The 20534-nt window shown below is 51.1% G+C and overlaps 1 protein-coding gene across 4 annotated transcripts in view; it reads right to left on the minus strand.

The window, feature by feature from the left end:
• The window catches only part of ADORA1 (adenosine A1 receptor), a 41570-nt gene extending 23327 nt beyond the window's left edge, over positions 1–18243 (minus strand). Inside the window, exons 1-3 of one of the 4 annotated variants that reach the window (XM_011990497.1) lie at positions 18009–18230; positions 17512–17666; positions 16721–17118 (exon numbers count right to left, since the gene is read on the minus strand). In XM_011990497.1, coding sequence (XP_011845887.1) covers positions 16721–17061 — 341 coding nt within the window. In that variant the 5' untranslated portion in view covers positions 17062–17118; positions 17512–17666; positions 18009–18230. Of the gene's footprint in view, positions 1–16720; positions 17119–17511; positions 17698–18008 lie in introns of those variants that run through there. The other 3 variants (XM_011990498.1, XM_011990496.1, XM_011990495.1) reach the window with 3 other exon arrangements.
• Between the last annotated feature and the right edge of the window lie 2291 nt (positions 18244–20534).

The raw sequence follows: 20534 nt of genomic DNA on the forward strand, positions 1-20534 counted from the left end.
GCCAACTTCAGGCCTTGGCAGGCTTGTACAGGAACTCCTCAAGCCACACTGTCCACCCCAACCACAACAGAGACAGACAGACACACCCGCCACTATCCATCCATCCTCCTCCCTCCCACCAAACAGCAGGAAAAGAAGAATGAGCCCCTGAAACTGGAGAAAGATGGTGGTTACACACTGGTTCCCTCCACAGTCCTGTGAGGCGCATAATATTAGTTCCACTTCACAGACGTAGAAGCCGAGGTTCAGAGAGGATAGCCACGGGCACACAGCAAGCAGGTGGCAGAGCTGGGACTGGGAGACTGGTTCGGCCAGCCAGACTCCAAAGCCCAAGCTGTGTTGTGTCCCTCCAGGCTGCACTCAGCATTCTGTGACTCTCAGCGCCCCTTCCCTTCTGTCAGCCCCTGCACACACCCACCACTCACCGGATCCTCACAGGCAGCCAGACCTGCCTCAGCAACCCCAAGAAGTCAGGCTGGGTTGCCATTCCCATTTACTAATGAGGGTGCAGGTCAGAGAGGAAGGTGGCCTCCAAGTGGGCACCATGGCGCCCAGGCCCAGAGTTCAGGCATCCTGTTTTCCCAGCCCCAAGTCTCCCCTGTGCTGGGCAGATTGCGGGATCACTTCACTCTACCTGGACTCAACACACTTTCCTCGTCTCCCGGTCAGTGTCTTCTTAACCTGTCTAGGCCTTGGTGTTGTGGAGAATGACAAAAGAAAGGGATTTGACATCAAGGCCACCTCTTATACACATTGGTTTATAAGTCTGGTGGGCGGTGGGGGCCTCCCCTGTCCTTGGTTCTCCTCCTTTGAACATTTTTTCTTCAAGTCTTGACTGTGGACTGAATTCAAACTCCCAGGCACATGAGGTAGGGAGCCATGCCTTGGGGATGGCGGCGAGGGAGACCACAGTGGTTGAATTGTACGCTGGCACTGGGCTTGAATCCCTTGAGGATGAGGTGGCTCTGGGGCCTCTGCACAGGAGGTGGGTGTGAGTCGGTGTCTCTCCCACAGCTGAAGTCTGCATAGACAGGGAGGGGACATTCTCTAGGCCCTACTCTTCCTGTCAGGGCAACCCCTCCACAGGCACACTCAGAGCCAACTCACCCCTGAACAATGAAGCCATTCTCCCTCCCGTTCCAAGAGCACTGCCTCACAGACAGCTCCGCAGTGGGGATTGGAATGGTGCCCATCCTATAAACTGAGACCCGCAGAGGTAAGTGATTTGCTCAAGGTCACCCAGCAGCAAGCACTGGAGTCAAGGCTCAAGTACAGATCTTTTCATTCATGCATTCAATTATTCATTCAACAACTCTGGTTTTACTTAGCTGTGTGGCTGTTACCTGGTAGTTTAATTTCCCTGAGTCTCGGCTCTCTTATGTGAAAAATGGGGATGTATTATTTAATTTATTAGTATAAAATACTATTAGGGACTCTTCATAAAATTGTGCAAGGATTTCAGCAAGATAATCTATATAAAGTATTTAGCACAGGGCCTAGCAATCCTAGGCACACAAGCGTCACTACTATTACCATTCATTCAGTGATTCATTAATACTGAAACAGCAGAAACCATCCACCACTGTGGGTAGAGAGATGAAGAGGCCTGGACCCCACCTTCAAATCGCTCACAGGCCAGTGCAACTTGATAAGGGTTAAGTTAAAGGGGAACACAGGGAGCCGTGGGAACATGCAGGCCAAAACAAGGAAGGCTTCCTGGGGGAAGTGTCATCTGAGCTGAGTGTTAAAGACTAAGTAGAAATTAGACAAGAGAAGGGAACAGCTGTGTGTGTGTGTGTAAGAGGTGGTCTTGATGTCAAATCCCTTTCTTTTATCATTCTCCATAACTCTTAAACAGGTTAAGAAGAGACTGACTGGGAGACAAGGAAAGTGAGTGTTGAGTACAGGTGGAAGGAGGTGTGGGGCTGGCCTCCAGGCCGGGGAGGTGGCCTTGCACTGTGTGCCTGGACGTGGGCCAGGCCTGCTCAGGCCTCCTGCCACCGCGGCAGTTGGAAATGTGCCTGTCTCCGCACTGCCTGTGGTCTACGTCCTTGAGGACAGACTTATGCCGTCAGAAAACACTTGTTGTCTTGAACATGTAAACTACATCAAGAAGGATTAATGGGTGGGGCACAAACAGGAAACCATTAGACTCTTGTCTGGCCCGTGGAGAATGAGGGACTAGGGGCAGGGGCTGCATGGAAGTGAGCAAGCAGAATTGAATGAAAGGTCTGGAAGCCAAGAATATCATTTTTTGACTTATAAATAAAGATTAAAAAGCTATAACCCCCTACACACACACACACACAGAGACACACAGGTGTACATATGTGAATACACACCCCACTTCAGAACCTGAAGCCACTGTGGCCTCCTGTCATGATTAAAGGTGGTGGTGGAGGGGGGCTTCATGCCTTCACACCTGACTGTGTCACCCAAATTTCATGTGTTGAAAACTTAAATCCCTAAATTCTTATGCTGATGGCATTTGGAGGTGGGGTCTTTGGGAGGTAATTAGGATTAGATAAGGTCATCAAGGTGGGGGTCCCCCCAATGGAACTGGTGGCTTTATAAGAAGAGGACAAGAGACCTGAGCTGACACGCTCTTGCCCTCTCACCATGTGATGCCCTCCACTGTGACACAGCAAGGAGGCCCTTGCCAGATCCCAGCACCATGCTCTTGGACTTCCCAGCCTCCAGAACCATGAGCCAAATAAATTTATTTCTTTGTAAATCACTCCGTCTGCAGTATTCTGTTACAGCAACAGAAACGGACTGAGACAACACCCCTTATTCTAAGCTGTTATTAGCCCCTGGGACCTGACACAGCCACTCTGAATGTTGTTTGCATCACTGTTATCAAGGCCACTCTATCAGCTCTCCCAGTTATGATCCCAGGAGACCATAATGGTGGGTTGGGGGGTTGTTTTTACAGAGAACAGGGCATTGTGGCAGGTGTGTGTGCTGGGCACAGCCTGCTGAGTCCCCAAACACACTGAACGGTTTCCTCCCTAGAGTCAATTTACAGAGCTGCCAGGCCCCAGGGGAGCCCTCACTTCAGCTCCCTCAGAGCCAGCTCCCCACCAGGAGCTGCACAGGACAAGGCCTCCAAGAGAAGGGGGGATCAGGAGGAATTACTCACACCCTGGAAGCAGTCATGTCAACACTCTTCCCCACATACAAACAGGCAGCATGCGGACAGCAGGGAGCCAAGGTGAAAGTCAGGAGACCAGGATACTCACACCCTAACTTGCTGTACAAGCTCCGGTGACCCCATTCACCCCTCTGTGCACCCCACCCTCTGAACTCTTAGGGATGTTTTAATTAAATAATCTTTCCTTCTCCATTACCTACCTTTGTCTTCTGTAGGTGAATATAAAATACCCAAATGACTTCTTCCCAACCTGGCTACTCAGTCTTCCCCACTAAGGTGTCCTTCCTCCATTGGAGCATTCCCTCATTTCTTCACTCCACAGACATTGATTAAGCCACCTACTAAGTGCCAGTCAGACACATGTTAGGTGCTGGTTACGATGGGCAGGAGAGTTGGATGGTACCATGCCCTGCCCTCATAGTGCATGCAAATCATTTTGACACTGACCTGAACCCACAGGGATCATAGTGGTCACATAACATCAAGTGGTAAATAAAAAACAAACTTTGGATTATTTAACAACAGTAACAGCCCCACTTATGGAGTGCCTACTATGTGCCAGCCCTTGAATGTACACTATCTCCTAGCCTCACAGCAACCCTAGGAAGGAGGCATTATGAATCCTGCTTTACAGAAGAGGAAATGGAAGCAGCTCAGAAAGGTTAAGCAACTTATCCAAGACAACACAGCTCTAAGCACCTGAACTATGATTTTTACTCCAGTCTGACTGCTTGGGGAGACTGCTCTTACCCTTCAGTTCACTAGAGTGACCCTGTAAAGCAGCAGGAGGAAGACGCCTCTTGGAAAGGGGGGTCATTAAAAACATCCAGGTTAGGCTGGGTGTGGTGGCTCATGCCTGTAATCCTAGCACAGTGGGAGACCGAGGCAGACAGATCGCTTGAGGCCAGGAGTTTGAGACCAGTCTGGACAACATGGTGAAACCCCGTCTCTAACAAAAATAGAAAAGAATTAGCTGGGCGTGCTGGCATCAGCCTATAGTCCCAGCTACTCAAGAGGCTGAGGCAGAAGAATCGTTTGAACCCAGGAGGCAGAGGTTGCAGTGAGTCGAGATCGTGCGACTGCACTCCAGCCTGGGCAACAAAGCAAGACTCTATCTCCAAAAAAAAAAAAAAAAATTCCAGGTTAAAGGAGCTTTTTCCAAACAGACCATCCCATCTCCTGCCCCTAGAGAATCACTGGTGCGTTACCATTCCAGCAGGGTGGGTATGCATCAGAGCCCTCAGTTCTGTTGGCATAGAGAAAAGGAGCTGAGAACTGGCTCTTGCCATGCTGGAGTCTCAGCCCCTGCTCTCCCAGTGGTGGAGAAGTGAGAATTGGAAACTGGTAGCCTCTGAGAGCAGGGTGCATGGTGAGAGTTGGGAGGTCTGGCTCTCACCGCCCACACCAACCCTGCCAACTGCAGTGCAAAGTGTTCTCTGCTACATGAGGCAAAAGGAGATGATTTCTGCATGCAGGAGCTGACGGGGCTGCCACGAGCAGGCCAGGATGACGGGGACACAGCGTGCCCCCATGCCAACCCTGGGGCTCCCCATCCCTCCTGCTCTGCCATCAGGGCCAGACTAGAGCTGGCACTTGTCGATGCCTGCTTATTGATTGACCAGGTTCTCTGCTGCATTAGCTGAAATGGGGCCACTCAGTGCTCTACACCAGCTATGAGAGGACCCTGATTGTTGTGAGTCAGAGTAGGAACCACTGTGCAGGAGTTAACACAATCCACAATGCAGACCACTGTCTGGGTTCCAGCAATGATGAGAAACGAGACCCTGGAGGCACGCAGAGGCCAGGATTCTCCTAAGCATTACTGGGGAGGGGCAGAGGCCTGGGGTAGGGATAGGAGGCCTTAATGTCCCAGAAGCCACTGTGCCACATTCTAAAGGAGCCTAGCCAGAGGGCCCCCCAACTCTGCTGTCTCCTTCTGGAAGCTTCAGGGAGCCTGAAGCCTCATGTTCCTACTGCTGTGGTCCCAGTCTGAGAAAGCAATGGTTTCCTGAGAAGTAAGGTGGGAAGAGAGCAGCTGGAGTGGCTGAAGGCATCTGGGAATGTCTGGATTGGTAGGTGTTTAAGAGACCCTTCCATGAGGCTGTGTGAGGCAAGAGAGAGCCCCTCCGCCTGACCACATCAGGGGAGGAGAACTGGAGAGTGGTGAGAGAGAAGACACCAGCAGCCCTGCCATCACAGTGCTTCCATTCGGATACCTAATAGGATCTGAATCATCCTCCAATTTCTTCTTCCTCCCCACCCTTCCCCATCCCCAGAAACAGCACCACCATCCACCAGTGCCTTAAGCCATAAGCGTGCATCGTCACATTGGATTCCTTCTCCCACATCGCACCTCAACCCATTTCCAGTTGGTTCCAACTCTAACATGCCTGAAATGTTTCCAGTTCTGTCCATCTCCACGGCCTCCTCCACTCCCTGCCTGCCTCAAGCCCCACCTGCTGCCCCCCAGTCCTAACTGGGCTTCCTACATCCTCTCTAACCCCACTCCAACCCATCCTCCACAGAGCAGGCAGAGTGACTCTCTTGTGTTAGTGTGATGAATTACACTGATTGATTTTTTTTCAAATGTTAAACCACCCTTGCCTAGATGGAATAAACCTTTTCGGGTGGTGATATATTATCCTTTTTATATCACTGGATTTGATTTGCTAATATTTTCTCAAGGACTTTTGACCTTTTTAAAATGTAATTTGAATTATGTCATTCCCTGCTTAAACCACTCGGAAGCTTCATAGCGCACTTAGAAAAAAATCCAAACTCTTGAGCAGGAACCACAAGGCCTCCAAGGCCTTACTGAAGCCCTTGTGGGTCTCTCTGGACATCGATGTGGGGTTTTGGAGAAACCAACAAGGGCCTGCCCCAGAGAACACCAGCACGGCTCCCTCTAAGTTCACAAATGGCAGTCGAAGCCATCTGCTTGCTGGTGTGTCCCTGGGCTCTCGCTCCCTGCTAGTCTCTAAGTGCCATGAGGGCAGAGACCCGGGTCCCCTTCTTGCCCATGGTAAGGTCCTTAATGTCGTCATGAATCTGGCATTCTGAGTTAATGAAGGAATGAACTCTCTGCCTCCTCCATGCCTGGGCCCACACAGCCGAACGTGGCTGGTGAGAAACACACAACCACGCTGCTGAGTTGCACTTCAAATTCATCATTGTGAACTTAAGGGGGGCCCTTCATGCTGCCCTCAATTATACTAGACTTCCTGAGCCTAGTCACTCTCCCACTTCTTAGAGAATTATTTCACACTTGCTGCTCTCTCCAACACCTCCTACTGCATCCTCACTCTTAGCTGGTGACCTTGCTTCCCAATTCACTACGAAAATGGAAAGAATCGGGAGAGAGCTTCACCTACCAGCATCTGCACCCACGGATGCCGCATGTTGCCACAGAAGAGCCTCCAGGATCCCGTCTAAAGCCAGTCTCTCCATGTATGCCCCACTAGCCTAAACCAGGATATCACTTTAGAAATTCTCTCCTTTGTTTCATCACTAGTGTTTTACTCTCTGCTGGATCATTTCTGTCAGCACACAAACTCACTAGCCTCCCTTTTATCTTAAAAAACAACACAGGGGGCCAGGCGCAGTGGCTCACGCCTGTAATCCCAGTTGTTTGGGAGGCCAAGGCGGGCGGATCACTTGAGGTCAGGAGTTTGAGACGAGCCTGGCCAACTTGGTGAAACCCTGTCTCTACTAAAAATATAAATATTAGCCAGGCGTGGCGGCATGCACCTATGATTCCAGCTACTTGGGAGGCTGAGGCAGGAGACTCACTTGAACCCGGGAGGCGGAGGCTGCAGTGAGCTGAGATCATGCCACTATAGTCCAGCCTGGGTAACAGAGTGACACTCTGTCTCAATCAATCAATCAATCAATAAATAAATAAATAAATAAATAAATAAATAAATAAAATCCCAGCGTAAGATAGCTCGCTTCCACTTCCCCTGACAGCTACTGCCCCGTTCCTTTGCTCTCTTTGCAACAAAATTCCTCAAGAGTACTCGATACCAGTCCTCTTTTCTCTTGAGCCTTCTCCACTCAGGCTTTGCCCCTATCACTCCTTTGACATTGCCCTTGTCAAGGTCACCAATGGCCTTGCAAAATCCAGTGGTAATTCTCAGTCCTTATCTCACTTCACCCATTCGTCAACCCTCCTTGGTGGAATGTCTACACTTGGCTTCCAGGGTACCGCACTGGCTCTGAGTTTTCTTCCTGTGTCTGGAGTTCTCCTTCAGTCTCCTTTGCTGGTGCCTCCTCTTTTCCCACCTTCTCAATGCTTGGTTATTGGTCTTCCTCTCTTCTGTATCTGCACTGTCTCTCTTGGGGATCTCATCCAGCCTCATGGATTTAAACCCATCTACATACCATGGCTCTCACACTTACAACCACCTGCCCAGGCCTCTCATTCTTGTATATCCAACCACCTGCTCAACATTCCACTCAGATATCTGTTAGACACGCCAAAGTCAGCATGTCTAAATCTGAACTCATTTTCTTACTTCCACCACCTGCAGCCTTTCCCACCTTAGATGATGCCAACTCCATCCTCCCAGTTGCTTAGAAGTAGAAGTCTGGTCATATTGACTCTTCTTTCTCACATCCAATCCATAGGAAAATTCCCACATCCAAGTCATAAGCAAATTCTTTGGCTCTTTTTTCCAAAATACATCATGAATTTAAACAAATCATGGTACATTCATACAATGTATGAATTCTAACAGCAATGAGGGGGAAAATCCTACTCAGTAACAGGGATGAATCTTGGCAAGAATTTTGAGCTTCAGAAGCCAGACATAAAAGGGTATAAACTGCTTGACTCCACTTATAAAAGCTCAAGAACAACCAAAATCAATCTATAAGGATAAAGGTCAAAATAGAGGTTGCCTTTTGGAGGGTAGTGACTGGGAGGGAGCCTTGTACAATGCTGGAAGTGTCCTAAATATTGATCGGGGTAGTGGTATATAAGTATATACATATGCAAAATTTTATAGAGCTGAACACTTGAGATTTATCCACTTTACTGGATAAAATTTTTACTTCGATACAAAGTGGATTAAAAGTTAAAATTTTTAAATGCACATCCAGAATTAACCACTTCTCACCACCTCCTCTGCTATCGTTCAGCTTCGAGCCACCTCCGTCTTCCCTCACCTGAATCACTGCAATAGCGCCTAACTACTCCCCTGTTTGCACCCTTGTCCCTAAAGCACATTCTCAACATGGCAACAAGAGTGATCCTTTAAAGCTTAAGTCAGATCATGTCACATCTCTGCTCTCAATCCTGCAATGGCTCCCCATTCCCCTCAGAGTAAAAGCCATTGTCCTTCCAGTGGCCTCCATGCTGTACCTGGACCAGTGGCCCATAATCTCTGACCACTCTCCCCCTTTATCTCTCCATCTCAGCCCCACAGGCCCCTTTGCTAGTCCCTAAACCCTCCAGGTACATTCCTGTGCTAGGGCCTCTGTTCTAGTTCTTTCCCCTGCATGGCACACCCTCCCTACACATGCATGGCATGTTCCCTCGCCTCCAGGCTTTTGGTCAAATGGTCCTTTTCAGTGAAGCCTCTTGGACCACCCTGTTTAAAGTTGCAACCCTTTCTCCCAGCCCCATTTTGGACTGGGGCATTTCCAATCCCATTTACCCTGCCCCCTTTTTCTTTTTTCAATAGCACATTCTACCTTCTAACACTCTACGTGATTTAGGTATTGCATTTATTATTTAGCATCTGATTTCCAATTCATTAGAATTCATTCTCCATGAGGATCTCTGTTTTATTGATGAAAGTATCTCAACAGACCCTGGCTCCTATGAGGCACTCAGGAAGTATTTGTTGAATACATGAACAAAGGAATGAGTTAAGGAATGAGTAGGTCTATCTGTACCAGGGCCCTGTGTAGGGACAAGTCAGCCGCCCTCCTCTCTCAAAGGGGAAGCAAGAGGCAAGAAGGTAATTTCAAAGAGCCTTTCCTACACAACGCAGGCTGCATGGAGTGAGTGTGGAGTGGGATCCAGCTGCCCAGCCCAGCTCTGCAAGGCATCAGTGGCCAGTCTCCTGCCATCCCCACTCCCACCACAGGTGGGGTGAGAGTTTCTCCTTGGCCACCGTGTTCCATCATCTCAGCAGAGACTCTGAGCTGTCAGACAGAGGTAGAGACCAGATCAGCCTGCCCATCTTTGTATCCCTAGGCCTGGCAAAGTGCCTGACATATAGCAGGTACTCATAGCACACTTATAAAATAGATACATGGATGTTGCCAGCCCCTCAGCCCCACACCTCTCTGCAGTTCTGCTGGGGAATAAACTTCCAGGATAAGGAGCAAGGCAGGACAAGGTACCCCCATGTCCTCTCCCTTGGGGTCAGGGAAGCCCCTTGCCAGCTGCCCCCATCTCCCTGCCCACCTTCAAGCCAGTATTTCTAAGAGGATGTGTATGCCAAGACCCACCCACCTGCCTCTCCTCCTTCTCCTTATCCCCATGGCCACCTGCCAGGCTTTTCTTTGGACGGTAGCAGGTGATAGTTCCCTCTGGGCTTGAATTAAGAAGGCTGAGGTTAAAGGAGTGATTCACGCCGCCCAAGGAGCCGCGTCTCTCCACTTCCTTCCTCTCTGCTCCATATGTCTGTCCCCACTTGCCGAATGAGGCCAACCAAGATGTGCCTCACCCCAAGTCCTCTCCCAGGGACACTGATTCCTTACCACCAGGATGCCGAGGATTTCAGGAAAGAGACCAGGCGATAAGGACTAGACTTGGGACCCACACAGTCCTGCCCAACCCAGTCCAGAAGGGGAAGTGGGCTAAAGAATGCCAAATGCCCCCTGGGGATTTGCAGTGTGGGTAAAATTGGTGAGGGAGAAAGGAGAGTTGGAGTGAAGGGAGTTCGGAAATATTTAACCTCACAAGGCATTCCTTCCAGATAGCACCTATGCTATTTACTGGGTGACACAGCCCAGGTTCTGACTTGGCTCTGACCCTATGAACAATGTGAATCATTAAAGTGTTTTTTTGTTTGATTTTATAATTTCAATTTTTTTTTTTTTTTTTTTTTTTTTTTTTTGAGCAGAGCCTTGCTCTGTTGCCCAGGATGGAGTGCAGTGACATGATCTCAGGTCACTGCAACCTCTGCCTCTTGGATTCAAGCATTTCTCCTGCCTCAGCCTCTCAAGTAGCTGGGATTACAGGCGTGCACCACCACGAAAATACAAAATAATTTTTGTATTTTCAGTCGAGACAGGTTTCACCATGTTGGCCAAGATGGTCTTGAAGTTCTGACCTCAAATGATCTGCCTGCCTCAGACTCCCAAAGTGCTGGGATTACAGGCGTGAGCCACCACACCCAGCCTCAACTTGTATTTTAATAGATTAAGGGGTACATGTTCAGGTTTATTACACAGTACAGCGTTTTTCATAACAATAAATAATCAGAAACAATTGAATTAGCCAGTGATACAAGAATGCATAAATAAAATATGATATTCAAATATTCATTTATTCAAAAAAGGTTTCCGGCATGCCTGCTCTGTGCCAGGCATGGGGAAATGGGGGTATGTAAGCAGATGTCGTCCTGGCCTTTGGGAACTTACCAAGCCCAGAAAGAGTGACATTAAATAGAAAGCAACCCAGGTGATGAGTGATGGACTTGGAAGGAGAAGGAGATTCAACCCAAGTGCCTAACAGAGGAAACTAACCTGGTCCAGGTGGGGTGGGGCTCAGGGAAGGCCCCCCTAAGGAGAACCCATTTTAGCTGAGACCCAAAGGATGAGTAATAATACAATCCAATATTATACCACCATAAAAATCCTTACAAAATCATTTTAGTTGACACAGGGAAATGCTTGTAATGTTAAGTGAATAAAATAGGATATAAAACTATGTATATATAGATGTTCTCAATATGTAAAAATAATATATCTATATATACGTGTGTGTGGAAAAATTTTTGGGAACACCAAAATGTTAATGGTAGTTCTCTGTAGGTGGTAGAATTACTGGTGATTTTACCATCTTTATTCTTTCTTCCATTTTTCACAATCAACATGGATTACTTTCATGCTCAGAAATAAACAGCAAACGTCAGGGTGCGGTCCCTACAGCTCCGCCTCTGGGTAAAAGGCATCCTGGCCATTCTCCGGCTTCCACGCAGGGCTGACACCTCGGCAGGTTGCTCCTCAAGCACTCAGAAACTTCCGGGAAGCCACGCGACGCCAGCTGGGGAAAGCTTTCACACTTGAAAGGAGTCCAGATGCCTCTTCAATTAAAGGCCATGTTCTCCCTTGGCCCAGCAAGCTGCTTGGCCTAACCCACCTGAAGGCTATCCCTAATTCAGAGAAATTATTTTTCAATCACAAAGCAACTTCCCTCCGTCTCATTCCCCTCTAAGCCTGCCACTGATCTGCTGACTTCACCCACTGAGGCTGCATATTTTCCTTTTCTGTTCCTTGAGGGGCGGGTGACTGCAAAGAGCTCTTCTGCTCAAGCTTTTTACATCAGAGGCGGGGGAGCAAGTATTCAGATGAGAGGAGGAAAGAACTCCCAGCCAAGTAATCTTGCGTAAGCTCCTCCTCTCTCCAACCTCGGTTTCCTCCTCAGTCCACAAGTGTGAGAGTTTGGGCTTCAGGGCTTCCTCCAACTCCTCTTCCCTCTCAGACACTTCAGGCCTATGACTAATCCATCCTCAGACACAGGATCTGAAGACAGCCTACCTCTCTGAAAGCGGATGGCAAGACCTGAGAACAAGTGTTCTGGGACCCACAAGCCACAGACAGTCACCTGCGGGGGCATGACGGCACACAAGGCATTTCAGGGTTGTCAAGAAAAGCCCAGGCTAGCCAGGGTGGGGAGGGCTAAATTGATGCCTAAAAGTGAACATGCCCTGATTTACCAGATTTCTTTCCCCGCTCCGGCTCAGCACGCCGGGCTCCTCCACCACTCCTTGCTGTGCTTCCCCAGGTCAGCAGCCCAGTGGGGCAGGCTTCCAGCTGTGGACAGAGGCAGGACTGCCAAGGGCTCAACTGCCCACTGGAGTGGAGGTGAAGGGAGGGGAAGATGCTGGGTGGGGGCTGAGCAGAGTGCAGAGGTCATTGGCAAAGATCAGACGAGAAAAATCACCCTACTGACAGCTTCCTAGAAACTCCTCCAAAAATCCTACAGCTTCTTGGGCTGACGCAAGATACACATGGGCTTACTGGTTGAAGGCATCTGTTAGGCCTAGAGTCAAATCCTGCTTCTGCCCCTGACAAGCTGTTTGGCAAATTACTGAAACTCCCTAAGCCTCAGCCCTCAATTTAGCTAAAGAATTGTCTATAGAGAGGCCAGGTGTGGTGGCTCATGCCTGTAATCCCAGCACTTTGGGAGGCCAAGGCGAGTGGGTCACCTGAGGTCAAAAATTTGAGACCAGCCTGGCCAACATGGTGAAACCCCATCTCTACTAAAAATACAAAAAATGACCTGGGCATGGTGGCATAAACCTGTAATTCTAGCTACTCAGGAGGCTGAGGCAGGAGAATCACTTGAATCTCGGAGGTGGAGGTTGCAGTGAGCTGAGATCGTGCCACTGCACTCCAGCCTGGGTGACAGCGAGACTGTCTTTAAAAAAAAAAAAAAAAGAATTGTCTATAGAATGGGGGTAACAATAAGCTCTACTAGTGAGACTATGAACATTGAATGAGATGAAGTATATTAAAAACAGCATTGTTCCTAGCATACACTCCCTAGGAGCTAAAACACACAACACAACAAAACCCTCCCAGGATCCCAACACAGCACTGGCAGGAGTCAGGATAAGGAAGAACCACAGAATTAGAGCTGAAAGGAACTTCAGAGACCTAAAATCCAACCCCTTCATTTATTTCTTTTTATTTATTTATTTATTTATATTGAGACAGAGTCTTGCTCTGTTGCCCAGGCTGGAGCATAGTGGCGTGATCTCAGCCCACTGCAATATACACCTCCCAAGTCCAACTGACTCTCCTGCCTCAGCCTCCCAAGTAGCTGGGATTACAAGCATGTGCCACCATGCCCAGCTATTTGGTTTTGGTATTTTTTAGTAGTGATGGAGTTTTACCATGTTGTCCAGGCTGATCTCGAACTCCTGGTCTCAAGGGATCCACCCAGCTCAGCCTCCCAAAGTGCTGGGATTACAAGCATGAGCCACCATGCCCCGCCTCCAACCCTTCATTTAACAGATGGTGAAGGGGAAAGGCTCAGAGAGGCTGAATAACTTATCAAAGGTTGCATAGCTAATTAGTAACAGAGCAAGGTTCAAACTCAGGTCTGCCTGACTCGCAAAAACCCACCACCCCTCACTCCACTCCAACCCAGCTGGCCATGGACAGCCCCCTTGCTGGGGTCTCCTTCCCACAGAGAGGTTTGGTCAGGGAGCTCCCCGTTAGCACCCTTCCCTACAACTAGCCCCCAGGAGTAGGCACCAAATTGCCAGAGTGCCACCAAGAAAACTCTGGGTGAGGAGGTAGGGGACAAATGATAGAGATTCCCTAGAACTAGGAGCTGAGGGGAATAGGGTTTCAATTACCAAGCATGTGGAGGTTTGCTATGCAAACCATATGCAAATGACCACAGGTTACTGATGAATCAACAATTTGAGCTTTAAAAAAAAAAAAAGTTTGTAACTGGATCATATTATATGGTGTGAATCTCTTTTCTCTCTTGGTTTTCTGCCAAGTAGAAAGAAAGAAAATTCGTGGTTCACTGACCAAACCATGCCCCACTTGGTGAGAGCCAGCAGACACCTGTATCTGGGTGCCCCAGACACACCTCGCCAATGCTCAGTCAGTATGACTCTCTGTGCCCAGGGCCACATCTACCTTTGACTGGCATGGCAGGCCAGCAAGCCTGGTGCCCAGGGACCTCTGGCCAAGGGGGGTTTCAAAGACCCAGCAGCCTGCTGACTCCAGCCACGTAGAGAGGAACAGAGCATGTTGTTCCTCCTGAAGGGGACCTGGACAGTGGCACACAGGAGCCCAGAATGGCCCAAAACCTCAGCCAGGATCCCTGCTTGAGAAGCGAGGCCCCAGCAGCCTTTCCCTAACTCAGGAGAAAGGCTCCTCTCCAGTGTGCCAGGACACTCCTGGGCATTGCTGCTGTGTGGCTGTCAAGGAGCCACGCTGAGCTGGTGGGGGCATCTGTGATCATGGCCCTGAATCAGAAGTGGGGACAGGTCTAGCCCACAGCAAGAAAGTGAGAGGTTAGCCTTCTGGAAGATCTGCTTGAGGTTCAACTGTGTGTGCTCCGGAAACCTGGCCAATTCAATCAATGTTTATGGAGGGTCTGTGATGTGCCAGACACTGAGCTGGGCATTCTGAAGAATTTGCAGAAACAAATAAGATGTGGTTGCTGCCCTGAGGCACCAACACTCCACCAGAGGAGTAGAAACACGTATAGATATAACTTAACAGTACTTAGACACCTCCTTGGAGATGTGTTGTGTATGTGTTTGTGTGTGTGTTTCTTCGTGTACATGTGTTGACACCGAATGACACCTAAAAGCGTGAGTGGCGGGAGTAGGGCTTGCCTCTCCAGTCACACTTGAGCCGTATGTTAATAGTGACAATAAAACTACAAATAAGACCTCCCTATGCCTTGCATATATTAGGCATAATATTAATACAAGTGCTTTGCATATATGAGTTCATTAAATTATTCCAATAACCCTAGGGAGCAGGCACTATTATTAATGTTCCCTTTTATACATAAGGACATTAAAGCTTAAAGCGGTTAAATAAGCGACTTTTGCACAGCTAGAAATTCCCAGCAAGGATTTGAACTCAGGCCCACGGCAGCCTCTGTGCAGGCCCCTGCCTCCACCCTCAGAAGACAGCTCCCCAGGACGCCAGCCCCAGAGCCACAGCAGCTGCCTCCTGAAGGAATAAGCCTGCTGTCCCCACCAGCACAGCCATGCCCGCCCCACGGGGCAAGTAGGGCACATTCTGTCACTGCAAGACAGGACCTTTGGCACACCTCAGCACTCAGCAGACAGAATTTGTCCAGCAGCCTTCCTGCAGCTGAACATCTGCATGAGTTTCCAAATGTGGCAACACTTTGTTATAATGGCCAGGTTCAGAGGCCCTGCTCTTCTAATGCACTGAGACCAGCTTTCTATGTGCAGCCCAGCAGCAACCTGTGACTAATGGCAGCATGTGGGCCCCTCAGTGGATGAGCCTATGGGACTTCTGGCTGCATTCCCTTCTTCACCCCACCTTCCCTGGAAAACCTGGAGGGCGGAGGGAGGTAGATAGGGCAGAGAGACTGGCATCAAGCTGCTGGGCATGGGGGAATCAGGAAGGAAGGCAGATAATTAGATCACACTTCTCTCCAAGTGAGCTTCAAGGAGACCCTCTGAGTCTTAGTTTCCCCTTTAAAAGCTCCTGTTCCACCTCCCTTACAGCAGCATGATAATAACAGGAAAAAATAATGCATGTAAGAAAGGCTTTGAAAAGTTACATGTGCACAAATGTAACACAAAGGGAGAAACATGGGTCCCTAGGCCTACCCGGGCAAGGGGCCAAGTGAGGTCAGAGGCCCTACATCCCAGAGAAGTTATGCCGGGGGTGGCAGGTGCTGGAGATGGTCAGAGCTCCCTAGGAGAAAAGGAATCTATTAGGGGCAAGAATTCAAAGAAGGGGCAAGCACGCCTCACAAGAGCGTCCCAGCAGGGCCAGTCCCTGGCAGTATGCCCAGGCACTCGCTGGCACTTGGTGGCCCAAGGCACTGCCTGGTGATGAGATTGTGGCCTGGCAGCTCCAGGCAGGGAGCCCCAACATGGACTGGACACTCACACTGAGGACAGCACCATCAGGCTACCCATCCCAGTGCTGCCTGGAAGCAGCACAAGCACTTCTACTGTGACCAGCAAAGACGTGGTTTTGCAACACAACAGCAATAAGAAGAGGAGGCACCAGCATTTTTCCTTCCTCCTGTCTATAACAGAGATCCCATAAGTGGGAGTGAGGCAAAGGTAATCAGACCATTGGGTTCAGCTGGAAAGCCCTGGAAGGAACAGCTGGCTAGCACAGAGATACCTGGTGAACAAGAGAGCCAAAGCGTGCCTTCAGGAAGCCTGCTGGGGTCTGGCTGGAGAAGCAGCGCTCCTGCCCCTGTTGTGCCACCCTCATTATGTTGCCACCGCACCCTAAATCTCTTCTCTGCCTCTTTCTCTTCCTCTTCCCTGGACTGGCAGAGCTCAGCTCATTCCTACCCAGCACTCACTGTGACCCCACCTTAGTGGCTCCTCCAAATCTTTCACCTCTACCCCAGGCCTGACAGGCAGCCTCAGGTTCCCTGGCTGCAAGAGCTTCAGCTCTGAGGTCATGGGCACTGGTAAGTTCACAGTCCAGTCCTCCAGCCACCCATCCCCCTCCTGCTTCTCTGGCACTGCAGAGCGGAGCACAGGAAGGCAGAGTGAGGACTGGAGCACAATGGCCCAAAGAACATCTGGCTTACTTGGGGTCTTATGCTCTACCTTTTATCCTTTCTAGATGGCCCTCAAGCCAGCCATCATGCGGTGCTGTGAGTACCTTCAGCGACTGTGGACTCACCGGAGAGGGATCTTGACCCGGAGGTAGCGGTCTACGGCAATTGCCAGCAGGGCTAGGATGGAGCTCTGGGTGAGGATGAGGACCGGACAGGCAACCATGAGGCAGGTGTGGAAGTAGGTCTGTGGCCCAATGTTGATGAGGATGGCGAGGGGGATGACCAGGGCACCCACGGCCACATCAGCCACTGCCAGCGACACGATGAAGCAGAAGGTGGCATCCCGCAGCGCCTGGTTCACCTTCACCGCCCAGATCACCAGCACGTTCCCAGGCACAGAGACCAGGGCGATGAGCACCTCGATGCCGATGTAGGCGGCCTGGAAGGCTGAGATGGAGGGCGGCATGGCGGGCACAGGCTGGGCACATCAGCAGACGGGCACCAAGGGGCACGAGGCAAGCACCTGTGTGGTCAGGGAAGCCTGGGATGGGGAAGCCTGTCTGGGAGGGGCAGGGAGCTCAGGCTGCCCTGGAACTCCAGGTACCCCATGGAAATATGTCCCACTTGGCACATGCAGCTCCTATCCAGGCTGGAGGGGCACCTGGCTCCTTCACTGCCTAATCTTTGTCCCTTCCCTTTATCATTCCCAGAGGTTCCATTCAGCAACTTAAAATAGCAGCGCTCACTCCTCCACTGGCTTTTTTATCAGGTGTGAGGCAGCTCCCAGCTCGCGCGCGCGCGCGCACGCAAACACACACACACACACACACACACACACATACACACACACACAGAGGGGTCTCCCACGACTGGCTCTGCCCACCCTCGTGCACAGAACAGGATACAGGGAGCTCACCATCCTGCCTGCTGGCCGGCAGGGGTCCCAGAGGCAGTGCCCAAAGTTCCAGGCAACAGAGCTCCGGGCCGCGCGCGGTAGGGTTGGGCTGGGCTGTGGACACCGCGCGGCAGCTCATAGTCCTCCGGCTCCCGCCGCAGAGCTCCCAGCCCGGCCTTTCAAGCAATCACATGGTGCGGCAGAGACTCAGCCCCGGACACTTTTAAAGAGGTAGCGCCCCTGTTTCGCACCTGGGACTGGGGTGGCAGACGTGGGTCTGGGGACGGAGCCCAGGACAAGGCTGGGGCGTTTCTCCGTATACCCCAGCGTGCCCGCACCTGCCCTGCGCCACCCACTTGAGACCCATCTGGTGCCTGGATCTTAGCAGTCCCCGGGTCCCGCTCTGTCGGGGACCCTTGCCCATGGCCTGCCCCAAGGGGGCATTCCGGTCTCTTCTTTCAACCCTCTCCTGCACCCCCATTGGGGAGCCCCAGGGGCTAAACGAGACTCAGACTTACCCAAGGTCACCAAAGCTGGCAGAGTTCCCGGCTACCTGAGCTGTTCTGTTCAAGTGCCCCCACACCTTGCCGCCTTCAGCAGCCGCTCGCTCCAGGGATTCCTGGGGAAGCCAAGGCCGGCCTGTAAGGTCCAGAGGGATGGTAGCTGGCTGGGACTCGACTCGGGCACCGGTGGCTCTGTCGCCCCCGGCGCGGGAGCTGAGTGACAATCGGGCTCCGCACACCGGGAGGGGGCGGGGGCGGCGGCGGCACCCGCGGGCCCCTCCCTCCTCATCCTCCGTCTCCTCCCCCACCCCCTCCTCTTAACAAAGGAAGTGATACTGGGTGAGAAAAGCTGGGAAAAATGTGAGCTTTTCGAAGGGCCTGGTGTGCGCGCCCAGCCTCAGGACTGGACAGAGGCGCAGCCTTCCTGTGTCCACTCTCTCCCTTCTCAATGCAGGACTCCTGGGAGCCCTGGTCTGGCCTCCAGCGACCCCTCACCCCTCACGGCACAGCATCCCTTCGGCAGGACTTCAGAATGCCCCCTCTGGGATCTCCCAAAGCAGTCAGTTTGTAGTCCTGGCACCCTCCCCCAATCCTAAAACCCCGCTGTCTCTATGAAACCAGTCCCTGCATCTTCTCATCCCACACTGTTTTGCAGGCTCTACCCTGAGTCATTATATTCCTTTCTCATCCATCTTTCAGAACTGCCTTTTAGTCTATTAGCAATTTCCATTTTGCAGATGAGGATGCTGAGGCTCAGGGAAGGGACCTGGCTTCCCAGGATCGCCTGTCGGTGTCACCGGCTCTGCGCTCCTTTTCCTTCCTCCTTCTCCCTCTTCGTAGCACAACGCTAAGCCATAAGGCATCCAGTTCAATCCCCTCATGTTATAGATAAAGAAGCAGGCTCAGGGAAGGAAGGGAATTCCAGAGGTCACAGGGAAAATCTTAACAGGAGCAAAATAAGAATCCCAGGCTCCTGACTCTCTCCACTGTGTCCAGACCCCTCCCCTGGCCACCTTCTGCCAGTTTCAGTTTAGGCAGTCCACTGGTATTAACTAATGACCAGACCCTGGAAATGAATGGATGCCTCACAGAGATCCCAAACTGAGAAATCCTTGTTTGTGGGTATTGGGCCAGGGTCCTAGGAGGGCAAAGAGAGTCAGGCTGGGGACCCCAATGTTAGCTAGCCACAACCCAACCGGGCCTCTAGGGGCACTGCTCCGTCACTGGATCTCAGAATGCAAGGAAAAGGGTTCTGCCCAGACGAGGGTGGGCACGTTGCTTCCGTTGGGGGCTGCACTGAATCACAGTGAGGAATGATGTGGGACCCAGAACCTGGGTAGCTGGGAGGCAGGGAGGAAGGGCAGTTGAGTCTTCTGAGGAGGAGGGGGAAGTCCTCTGTGGGGAAAGATAACTTCCATTTCTGCCTTTAGGGGGAGCAAGGAATCAGTGCCTCAGACGACAAAATTACATTCCTTCCCTAGCAGCTAGCTGGAGAAATCAGGAAGTGTAAACTTTCCTTCCTCCCCGTCCCCCTGCACTTCCCCTGCTGACTTTGTCAAAATGCCCAAGGGCACCTGACATCCTGCCTACTCCCCCTGCCACCCAGACATGCAGGCCTTTGCGACCATCCCCTGCCCCTCCACCCTTTTCTTGGCTTAAGCCATTTTTGGCTCAAGGCTTTCTCTCTCAGTTTACACTCAGTTTGCCAATGGTCACACATCTCGATGTCAGAAGAGACTGCGAAGACCCAGATGGGCCCGGCTTGGGGACGGGGATGGGTGAGTGGGGTCACCCTCTCTAACTATTGGCAGCATCTTCAGCTCTGGAGGGCACCTGAGCACCCACCACCACCTCCCACACACATACACTCCCACCTCCTATTCGTCTTACCACACAGGTTGCTGACATGTAGTGGATGTATTTGCATAATACCTGTAGGTAATTTGTTTGTTTCACAGTTCTGGGCAAAATAAGCCAAAATCTTCTTCCCTTCTCTTCTCCATCCTTCCACTCCTGCCTGTTCTCAGGCCTCAGGGATTAGACCAGCCTATCTGAAAACAGAACTGGCCAAGGCAGGGTCTATTCCAGAGAGCGGCCCTGGGGGAAGCACAAGGTCTCCTCAGTCCTCTGGCTTGACACAGAGGTGGGAGAGTCGGTGCTAAGATCTCCTGGGCGGCAGGGTCACTTGGTGTGGTGAAAAGAGCACTTGACCAAGAGTCAGAAGAGCTGGAAGCTGGCTTCTAGGCTCTACTCTGCCACTCACTGGCTGTGTGACCTCAAGCAGGCCACTTTTCCTCTCCTGGCCTCAGTTTACCCATCCTACATCAACAGCTGGTAAGTCCATTCCAAGGTGGGAGAGATGGGCTGAGATGGAGACCACAGAACTGGGTCCTTCCCCCTGGAAACCTTCTAACTACCAGCTCCCCCATGAGGGGCAGATAACAGGGGTGAGAGAAGGGGAAGTTTGTGATGGAGGCAAGTAGAGAAAGAGGCAAGGTCACAGGTCTATAGCGAGGAAAGGACAATGAGGGAGGCTGTAGG

This window comes from Mandrillus leucophaeus, unplaced genomic scaffold (assembly GCF_000951045.1).
Source record: "Mandrillus leucophaeus isolate KB7577 unplaced genomic scaffold, Mleu.le_1.0 Scaffold38, whole genome shotgun sequence".
Lineage (NCBI taxonomy): Eukaryota > Metazoa > Chordata > Mammalia > Primates > Cercopithecidae > Mandrillus > Mandrillus leucophaeus.